Source organism: Epinephelus lanceolatus, chromosome 16 (genome assembly GCF_041903045.1).
Source record: "Epinephelus lanceolatus isolate andai-2023 chromosome 16, ASM4190304v1, whole genome shotgun sequence".
Lineage (NCBI taxonomy): Eukaryota > Metazoa > Chordata > Actinopteri > Perciformes > Serranidae > Epinephelus > Epinephelus lanceolatus.
Genome location: NC_135749.1, coordinates 18423014 through 18433981, shown reverse-complemented (window position 1 = coordinate 18433981; position 10968 = coordinate 18423014). Strand labels below are relative to the sequence as shown.

The 10968-nt window shown below is 41.0% G+C and overlaps 1 protein-coding gene across 1 annotated transcript; it reads left to right on the top strand.

Annotated features, from left to right (window-relative positions):
- Positions 1–1878: 1878 nt before the first annotated feature.
- stmnd1 (stathmin domain containing 1) lies at positions 1879–10450 on the top strand. Its single transcript, XM_078176007.1, has 5 exons — positions 1879–2056; positions 4240–4423; positions 8270–8409; positions 8760–8891; positions 9014–10450. Exons 1-5 carry the CDS (start codon positions 1991–1993, stop codon positions 9455–9457), a joined length of 966 nt encoding a protein of 321 aa, XP_078032133.1. The 5' UTR covers positions 1879–1990; the 3' UTR covers positions 9458–10450.
- The last annotated feature ends 518 nt before the right edge of the window (positions 10451–10968 follow it).

The window sequence follows — 10968 nt, the reverse complement described above, 5'->3', positions numbered from 1 at the left end:
TATGTGAGACTAACCCCACAAGACTTCACATGAAAAACTGTTGACTGAACAATGACACTGACTTAGAAAACAACAATCAAGCAAGGACCCCTGCTCAACATGATGAAACAACAAGACAGTCATATCTATATTTTCAACACCGGCAAATGTCTGCTAGACTTTAGGCATGACTTTTTGTAATAAAATTACAAAGGCAAAAACTGCAAATCTAAAGAGTTGCGAGTGTACACAAAATCTTATCAATTAGTATGGATGAACAGGTTATGAGCTGTGATATGCAGAGAGGTAGTGAGAGCTGTGCGGCAAATCTCCAGCAGTTATCTGAAAAACTATTTAGACTGCTCCTACTGCAGGAATCAAGGTGCCGCTGGAGATGTAGCCATGGTGTCAGTGCAGTGTGCTGTATGTACAGGGATGAGCGTGTAATCTTTGTGGTGAATGCAGCGTGCTTGTTTTTTTTCTCCCCCTCTTATGTACAGACTTGAGGTGTGTTTGGTTCATTTGTACATGCTGAGGTTGTGTGTCAGTGTGCGTATGAAAACTGAACGACAGAGATATCACCTGGGCCGCTAGCTAGCGTTGCCACAGGTGAGCAAGCAAATGAATGTTTAAAACTAAAACAAGGGGAGGAAGGAAGGAAGGAAGGAGGGCGAGGGTGGGAGAGGGGAAAACGTATCCATGCACTGTGGAGGATGGACCGGGCCGGAGGCTTGAGCCAAGGTTCAACTCCTTTAGGACTTTGTAAATGCATAGTTTCCAAACTCTGTTACATGTTTGATTCTTTGACCTCTCTGGTTCGCTCCACTACTCTGCTTTTTGTGCCGTCTTGTCTCTCTCTCCTTTCCTCCTTCATCCTGAGTCCTTATACTCTCCCTTTACCTCTCTCTGCCTCTCCCTCTTTATCTCTCTCTATCTCTTAATTGGCCTTTGAATATTATTATAAAAACCTGTAAATAGTGATGTTTTTGTTTTTTTTTTAAATCTGTGAAGTTGAATTTTTTGTGTTACCAACTCCGCATTCAGCATTTTTGTCTTTAGAAATTATGTAAATTCCTATATTCAAAGTTGCCCGAATCCATTTAAAAGGAGCTTAAATGCAAATTGGAGAGCCTTTGATGACTAAAGGTATATTGGCTTTTCTGATCCACTTTTGTTTGGACCAAAACCAGTATTGTACAAAGTATTAAGTATATATTTTTCTATTGCGTGTTTAAATGGACGAGGGTGACTTTGGATGATAAGGAAGTCAGTTTAATTTTAAAGCCATGATTATTACTGGATGAGTGATAAAATTAAAACATGGGAAATTACCATCAATAAAACTATAAAAAACAATTTGTTATCTGTTCATCTTTTCATACAAGACCCTCAGTACGTATTAGATCTCAACAGATGAATTGGGTAGGCTGAAAAGTTCATAGGCTGACCATGATGCAATGATCGAATTTGACCAAATGTGGTTTATTTTTCAACATAGTCTCTCCCCTGTGGCCTACCCACTTCTTCCATGACCTCATCATCAGTCCAATACTGCTTCCCAGCCAAGTGTTTTTTCATTTTGGGGAACAGAAAATAGTGAGATGGTGCCCAATCAGGAGAACATACAGAGTGATTAACCAGTTCAAAGCCACAGTCATGCACAGTAGCCATTGCAACCACAGTGCTGGAGCATTGCCCCAGCATTGATCCACTCAGTGTATGATGGTCTACTTTTAATGTTATTTGGATGTCCCAAGAGGTCAAACCATAGACTGACTGGACTGTAACATGAGTATGAGGAGGGTGTTTTGTAGTGTCACCTCTTTAACCGGGTCAGATTCACCGTAGCAACGGCCCATAGCAACGGCCCTTAGCAACGGACACTGTATGTGTGTGAAGGAATGCGAAACTACAGGGGTCACTACGTACAGGAAACACACACCAAGGTGTATTTAAACCTCACATTTGTGACTTTTGTGGACTTATTTCACACAGCTGCTTTAAGGTGATTATGGGATGTACCAGCTCCTCTGCTACGGTGCGACCGTTGACACCGGAACAGGCGAAGGGAGACGAGGTAACTAACTTTCTGTTAGTTTAACGTTAGCTAAAACTGTGAAGGAGGATACAATATGATGTGTTGTCGATAACAGTATCGATAATGTATCACAGTCAGCCACAGGTAGCACTTTAGGGCACATATTGAAGTATAATGAGGAGCCGTTACAGGTGTTAAATCTGTGTGCCATTTATTTTGTGGCCTTGGAGAACCAATTAATACCAGGTTGCCAGTTCCGGTGTTACCACTGAGTCACATTTTTTTACTAACTTAAATATCTATCAAAATACACACACTTACAAAACTTTGCCGATAATAAAAAAAATAATAATTTAATCTTTACCAAAAGGCTAAAAATAGCGATATCACAATGTTAAAATACTTAAAATCGTCTTAAACCCACTCCACTTTGAAATGCTACTGCTTCCACATAGTCTCCGTTAGAGACTTAATTTTAGTGACATATTTTTTATTGGTTTTTAACAACTTATACACTGCTATACAGCATTACAAAAGCAAAAAAAAAAAAAAATACATATGCACAAGTATACACATATACAGATAACGTTACATACATACACATAGAACCTTCAAAGGAACAGGCAGTTGCAGAAGATAAAGGCCTAATCACAGCCCATCCTATTGTGACTGGCTACAAGATGTGAGAAAAAAAAAATCAATTAATTAATCATACTAATCATAATAATGAGTTAATATGACTTACCTCACGTCATGCTGAGTCTTTTATATAGTCCAAAAATGGATTCCAAATCCGCATAAATTTATCAGAAAAGCCATTTAATGTGAGTCTTAGTTTCTCAAGTTTGAGATGTTGTGCCACTTCCCTGGAAGGAAGGATTAATCTCCGTGTTAATAAAGTGACAAATTTTGTTACTTTGAGTTTAGACCCTGAAATATTCTTACTGTCCTCTCCTGCTATGCCAAAGATGGCTGTCAAATGATCTGTCTAAAAATATCTGATAGTGTTTTGAAGATCGAACTCCAATAAGTGGACAAATTAGGACACAGCCAGAGATGTCTATGTACATGCAAAATGCCACTTGAGTCCTAAAGTCAAGTCAAGTCAGTTTTATTTATATAGCACATTTCATTTGACAAGCTTAAACTCAATGTGCTTGAGCTACATCATACATGACAAACAAAAAATAAGATGATAAAGCGTTACATATATGAAAACAAGCAGGACATGATAAAAACAAACAAAATAAGAGGAGACTAGTATTATCATTATTCTTAAAAAAAGGGAGAGATTATAGCAATAATAATAATACTAATTCCTAAAACAAATAAAAAGACTCTGAAAGTTTGTGAAAAACGATCCGTTTTTAGTTTGCTTTTAAAAGAGAACACTGTTGTAGCAGACAGTAGGTCATGTGGAAGATAATTCCAGAGAGTAGGACCTTAATGACTAAAAGCACCATGAGCTGAACAAGTAAAATGAATGAGTAAAAGAACAGAAATATTGCAAACAAAATGTACATACAGCATCAAAAGTAGCTCATTTTGCTGCTGATATAGAGTTTTATAAGACCAGAAACATTATATTTTTGGATCATTATTATCATTATTGATGCATTGAAATGTAAGCATCATTTTAATGCTGTAGTGAGTCCAGCTCGAGCTAATTTTGACAACTTCAAATAGCAAGCAGGCAAAACTTTATTTATATAGCACATTTCATTCCAGGTGGAAGCACAATGTGCTTCACAGAGCAAAAAAACAATCACACGGCCATCAAGTAATCAGTAAAACTAGTTTAAAACAATATAAAATTACAAAAGATAAAACCATTAGAGTAAGAATAAAATAATAGTTGAGAGCAGAAATGGACCGCTAAAAGATAAAAACGATAAAATAATTAAAATAATTAAAACCAGTAAAATATATATATATATATATATATATATATATGCTGTTGTGCAGTTCAATCTATATCAATTACATCATTAGCATATATTTGGTGACAGAATACACTGTTACACTGTAAAGTAGGTTTCAGACTCTGATATGATGTAATTTGTGGTGCATGTGTCATTATTGTTCCTGAGCTACTGTATTCATGACAAAGTGTCAACACATAGACGCCACCATGACAACATCATGCTTTGGTTACCATACAGAATGAGGTCAGGGTGTATGTGCCATTTTTCTGCATTCACAGTGTGTCTCCGTGCTTTCAGGATGAGACAGGAAGTAGGGTTTATGGTCGTGGAGACTCAGCCGTGTCAAAGGACACCACAGACAGTGGGGTGGTGATGGAGAATAGAGACAACCCTGTGTTACCTGGAACAGTGCCTGGAAAACTACCTCCTCTAACATCTGAACTTGTCAGAGAAAGTGATGCAGACAGAATTACACGAAACGGTGAGTGAGATAAATACAACACACCGTGACATGCCGTAGAGAAAACCTACAACCTGTAGTGTTTGTGTTTCAATCAATCAATCAATCAACTTTATTTGTAGAGCGCTTTTCCTGCACGGACATGCAACACAAAGTGCTTTACAGAATTAAAAGCAATTAACACAATTAAAGAAAGAAAAACAATTACAAAGAAAGAAAGCCCCTCCCTCCCACCCTTCATACTAGACACACACACACAATCACACACAATAGGGAGACATGGCATGGCACTGAGGATCAAGGAAACGCCACCTCTGGGGCCGTCCACACTGGGAGGAGCCGCAGGCCATGCCATCGGGGGGGACCAGCACCCAGGCCCCCCGACTCCGACAGACAGGTGGGCCCCCACATCGAAGGGAGGAGCCCCCAGCCGGCCGGGCCGAAGGGACCCAAGGACAGCACCCCCAGTAGCAGACCCGACACAGCTCCCAGTGTGGAGGACCCCCCTGAGGAAACACTGGAGTTAAAAGCTAAAGACTAAAAGCATAAAATAGGACTAAAAGAATAAATAAAATAAAATAAATACAGTACCAAAAATAAAATACATAAGATTATAAATAAAATAGAATAGATACAGTACCAGTGATAAATAAAAACAAAAAATTAAGATTAATATCATCTTAAAAAGCAAGATAAAAGCAGCAACATAAAATGGGATAGAACCAGATAAGAACATAAGAAGAGTTTAAAATATTAGTTAAAAGCCTGATTAAAAAGGTGTGTCTTTAATCTTCTTTTAAAAATATCAACAGTCTCTGCAGTCCTGAGGTCTCCGGCAGGCTGTTCCACAGGTGGGGGCCATAGTGGCTAAATGCTGCCTCACCATGGGTTTTTGTTCTGGGTTTTGGTATGGTTAAAAGGCCAGTGCCGGAGGACCTCAGGGTCTGCGAGGGTTGATATGGTAAAAGCAGATCAGATAAATAAGAGGGCGCAAGGCCGTTAAGACATTTAAAAACGAGTAAGAGAATCTTAAAATCGATCCTGAAGCGGACGGGGAGCCAATGCAGCGACTCTAAAACCGGTGTAATGTGCTCCCGCCCTCTGGTCCTCGTCAGCACGCGTGCGGCTGAGTTTTGTAATAATTGGAGATTTAAAATACTCTTTTTGGGAAGACCAGAGAGCAGGGCATTACAGTAATCTAAGCGACAGGAAATAAAAGCATGCATTAGCACCTCCGTACTGGCCTGAGAGAGAAACGGGCGGACTCTGGCCTTAAGGTGATGAAAACCTATTTTCATTATATTTTTGATATGTGGGATAAAATTCAGCTCAGAGTCAAAAGTCACGCCCAAATTTTTTACTGATTGGGTTGGTTTAAGATCCTGTAGTTCTGGTAAAAGTTTCTCTCTCTGGCCTTCAGGACCTATAACTAAAACCTCAGTTTTGTCCTGGTTGAGCTGTAGGAAATTCTCTGCCATCCATGATTTGATGTCTACAATGCAGTTAAAAAGGGCATCAATTGGCCCTGTGTCATCAGGAGACACGGCGATGTATAGCTGTGTATCATCGGCATAACTATGGAAGCTGATGCCGTGTCTCCTGATGATGTCCCCAAGGGGAAGCATGTAAAGATTAAAGAGAAGTGGACCTAAAATTGAGCCTTGGGGAACCCCACATCCAATTTCATGGGTTCCTGAGGAACATGTATCCATACTTACATAAAAGCATCGGTCTGTAAGATAAGAACAAAACCAGTTAAGAACAGTACCGGAGAGGCCGACCAGGCGTCTGAGTCTTTTTAATGAAATGTGATGGTCTACCATATCAAAAGTGGCGCTTAGATCCAGTAGAACCAACACTGTGAGCTTTTTGTTATCTAAATTCCACCTGATGTCGTTTATAATCTTTAGAAGGGCTGTCTCGGTACTGTGGTTCCTCCTAAAACCAGACTGATACCTCTCTAAAATGCTATTTCTATTTAAAAAGTCATTAACTTGGTTAAAAACCAGTTTTTCTGAAATTTTACTTAAAAACGGTAAGTTGGATACAGGTTGGTAATTATTAAGAACGTTGGGGTCTAAGTTGCTCTTCTTCAGAAGGGGCTTCACCACCGCCATTTTAAAGGCGGTGGGGAAGACACCCGTCTGAAGAGAGCAATTCATGATGTTTAAAAACTGCTCCTCAAAGAAACCATAAAACGTCTTTAAAAGTGATGTGGGAATTGGATCTAAAAGGCAAGTTGTTGGGTTTACTTGGGAGAAAACTCGACCAAGTGTCCTTGCATCAACCAGGGCAAAACTCTTCAGTGTTTCCTCGGGCAAGGACAACAGTCCAGGTGTGTTAACAGACAAAACTTTCTTGGATAACAGGCTGGATCTGATGTCCTTGATTTTAGTTCTGAAGTGGTCTGCAAAGTCTTCACAAAGATCATCTGTTGGTGTCTTAAAAACTTTATTAAAATCAGTGCCTGTTAAAATATTAAAAGTGGAGAAGAGGAACCGGGGGTTGTTTTTATGGTTGGTGATGAGTTGTGAGAAATGGGAAATTCGTGCCTTTTTGACTGCGTTATTGTAGGTTTTGAGTTGTTGACGTAAAATCTCATAATGAATGATCAGTTTACTCTTTCTCCATCTTCTCTCAGCACTCCTGCATTCTCTTTTCAGTTTATTGATTTCATTGTTTTTTCTCCACGGGGGTGTAGGTTTTCTTTTTATTGTTTTAGTTACAGGTGGAGCTACTAATTCCAGAGTTGACTTCAGTTTACTGTTAAAATTATCAACGATAAAATCACAAGGTGCAGGTAAAATTTCAGCAGGAGTGCTCTGTAAAATCCCAATAAAATTTGCTGCCACTTCAGAAGTTAGATAGCGCCTCCTCACTGTTCTCACCGGGGCCTCCTCCTGGTTAAAACTGGTGATGTTAAAAAATACACAGTAGTGGTCGGACACAGCCAGGTCGACAACAGAGGACACACCGATGGACAGGCCATGGGTTATGACCAGGTCCAGGGTGTGTCCTCTGTTGTGAGTTGGCTGTGTGACGTGCTGCTTAAAATCAAGACAATTTAAAAGGTTTAAAAACTCTCTGGATATTGGATCTGAGGTATCATCAACGTGTAGATTAAAATCACCAGTTATTAAAGTCCTGCTATAAGAGGTGTGAATGATTGATAAAAGTTCAGAGAATTCACTGATAAAAGAACTAGAGTGATGGGGTGGTCTGTAAACAGTGATGCAAAGAATCAGAGGGCTGCTAAAAGTAAAGGCATGGTACTCAAATGACTTGTAACTGTTAAAAGACACTCCATTTGAGGTCAGTGTGTCATTTGTAATGGATGCTGTCCCGCCTCCTCTTCTACCCTCTCTAGTAGAAAACAAAAAATTAAAATTTGGTGGGCAGGCCTCGGTGAGTACAACAGGTGCGTCAGTGCCAAGCCATGTCTCAGTTAAAAGAAGACAGTCTAACTTATTATCTAAAATCACGTCATTCATTAAAAAAGTTCTATTTAAAAGAGAGCGAACATTTAAAAGTGCCACGTTGATGGTGACAGGAGGCTTGTTGATCATGGAGGTGGGTTGTGGGTGTTTTGTGAGTGGTCAAACGTTATGAAGGTTCACGGAGTGAGTATGGCGGTGTCTGATGTGTTGATGTAGTGTAATGCTTACCGGAATGGATGAGGTGTTGGTGTGAATATGAGGTCCAAGTCCAGTACTGTGTGTATGGTGGTCAGAGGTGGAACTGAGTGGATAGGAGCATGGACCTGGGGGACATCAATCGGTGTCGGGCAGAGCAGCTGGTGCGGGTTTGTGGAAAATTGCACGCTGAACACCGTATGCCAGGTTGGCTGAGAGTTCGGCCGTCTTCCAGGCTTCCTGCAGCAGGAGAGCACTGTGCAAGAGCGCCCCAAGTCCAGTGAGATCCTGGAGGAGCTGCTGAACCAGGGCATCATACCAGTGAGACAGAGCAGAGAGAGGTGCAGCGGGACTGGAGAGGCCTATAGTATCATGGTGGGTACCAAGTCAGCATGCACATGATAACAAATACAATTACTCTGTGAAATATTTATATTTTAAAACTAAAACTAAATTAGAAAGTTTATTACAAATCAATGAATATAATAATAACTTTATTTGTATAGCACTTTTCAATATAAATAACAAAGTGCATATTCATACAGGAGGTATCTTTCACAGGTAGGTGGGTCAGTCAGTTTCAGTGGGAGTGCATTCACCTGTATTATTGAGATTGTTGTCTGTTCTTTGTCTCCCCTTGCTGTGTGTGTGTCTGTGTGTGTGTGTGTGTGTCTGTGTGTCTGTGTGTCTGTGTCTGTGTCTATGTCTGTGTGTCTGTGCGTCAGCTGGATGATGGGGAGGGGGTCAGGCGACGACCTCCTGCCAGACTGGAGTCTCTGAAGGCCAAGAAGGCACAAAGTTTCCCCAGCAAAGAAGAGATTGAGGAGAAGATGAGACTGGCTGAGGAGAGACGCAAGGTAGAGTGTGTGTGTGTGTGTGTGTGTGTGTGTGTGTGTGTGTATACCTGAACACCACCTCTCACTCTCTCACAGTTTATCTTATTGTTTTCCCACACACTCATCTGCTCCCTCTCTCACAGTTAAGGGAAGATGAGCTCAAGAAGGGTTTGAGGACCAAGTCGGCCCGTGCTCGGCGCCCTGCTCCCATCTCCAGCACAGAGGAGGACAAGGACGCAGCCCACAACCCTGTTGAGCAGCTACAGCCACCGATCACCCCAAAGCCCCTTGATCCACTGCCTTGCTGTCCAAGTGAGGTGGCCGAGGGCAGAGAGCAGGTGAAGTCCAGAGGTGACGACAGAGAAGTAACAGTTAGAGCAGACACAGAAGAAGGATGGAGAGTGAAAAATGACAGCGGAAATAACAAAGAGGAAGGTGCAGAGAGGGTAAGTAAGCATAGTGACAGGGAAGTGGAGTTAACCCAGGTGGAGGAGCTCAGGAAGGACCAGCTCCTCCTCACAGCCTCGGGGGAGCTAGAGAGCGATTCTAGCTTTCAGCGTGCAGAGGACAAAGAGGAGATATTTTAATTCATTACAAAAATGAGCCATGAATCAGCAATAAGACAGATAAAAGAGAGAGAAGAGAGCCAAAGTAATTCCTTTTGCACAGACAAAAGGCCTGTTGAAACTTGTAAAAAGAAAGATGTATTAAAAACTGGCCCTACAGATGACACCAAGCTAATGTGGACATTAACTGTTTGTGCCCTTATGAAAAAGCATTGTGTCTACAGCAGGGAAGTTAGGGCTCCAGACTGCGACGAGTCAATGTGAGTACTTTTTTACAACTACTCATTCATGTGCGACCCACAAATTTGCAGGCTTTTTTTTGGTTCACGTTGTAAAACAGTGGAGCGAGGTGTGTGTCCAGGAGTGAGTGATAAATTAACTGCGAGGATTACGTCATCTACACTCATCAGTAGGCTCTTTCAAGATGAACTATGCCTCACCTGGAAAGTGGACTAGAGCAGGCAGCTGCAGCAGGAGGCGGTTAAGTCTGGGGCTGAATCCAAATGTCCACCCTCTGGACCTGCAGACTGAGCCCTTGCCCTTCAGTTGTACGTAGTGTGGCATATTTACTGTCATCACTTAAAGTCTGCGAGGGCAGAGACTGCAAGCAGCTGATAGACAGCCCTCGAGACCGTTTTACTCGCTGCTGTCATATTCATATATATGACATATAAGTTGATGAACTGTCTCTGCAGATATCAAGATATAAATCCCATGTAGAGACTTTTTTTGTGACTAAACAAAAATGTATCAGTACATCTCTTTATAACAGGCTGCACATGTTCAAAAACAGAAATGTTATATAAGGACAGGATTATAACTCAATAAATTGGGCATTACTTACATTTTTCAGCCTATTTCACCGCTCAGCCTGATAGGTTGCAATAATAAAATACATTTTCAGTCCCTCTACAACCTAGACTTAAACATATTTCTGTATCATGATGTGGTTGAATCAAGTAGCATTTTAATGGACCTAACTATCAATAACTATTTACATATTAGTAAGTTGTTGTTTTTTCTGCAGTTGAAAAACCCACAATGTCACGTACTTATTGCAGTGAATTGTGGGTTATTTAATCAGTGAAGTCTGCTGAAGTCTGCACCCCAAGCGGACTCCCTGGAGGTCTGCAGAAAGTCAGCTTGAGGCCCCTTGTGGACTGGATGACTTGTAGATTTGGAACACGCCAGCAAAGGCCACGAGTCTGCAAGTGCAGTGAAGTGCGGACATTTGGATTCAGCCAGGCAGTTTCTTGACAGCCTTCAGTCCGTACAGGAAGTCACAGAAACAGGATATGATGATGATGTCCGATATGGTGTTGATTAATTAAAATATTATCAGACTCATATGTCAGTTTGTTCTCAGTCTCCAATTGTTCTAATTATGATAGATAGATTTATTAAAGTGGTTTACAGGCGATTTGTAATTTATGTCCATGGTTCAACCTCCATTTTACACAAATTCTCATGTAAATCAGCATCATATCAGTTTGCTGCTGCAGAGCAGACCTGTTCCTCAACTACACAGGCTA

Coding starts and splice junctions, on each gene's coding strand:
- stmnd1 (XM_078176007.1), top strand. CDS start 1,991: ATGGGATGTACCAGCTCCTCTGCTACGGTGCGACCGTTGACACCGGAA. Junction 4,424..8,269: donor AGACAGAATTACACGAAACG/GTGAGTGAGATA, acceptor GCCGTCTTCCAG/GCTTCCTGCAGCAGGAGAGC. Junction 8,410..8,759: donor GAGAGGCCTATAGTATCATG/GTGGGTACCAAG, acceptor TCTGTGCGTCAG/CTGGATGATGGGGAGGGGGT.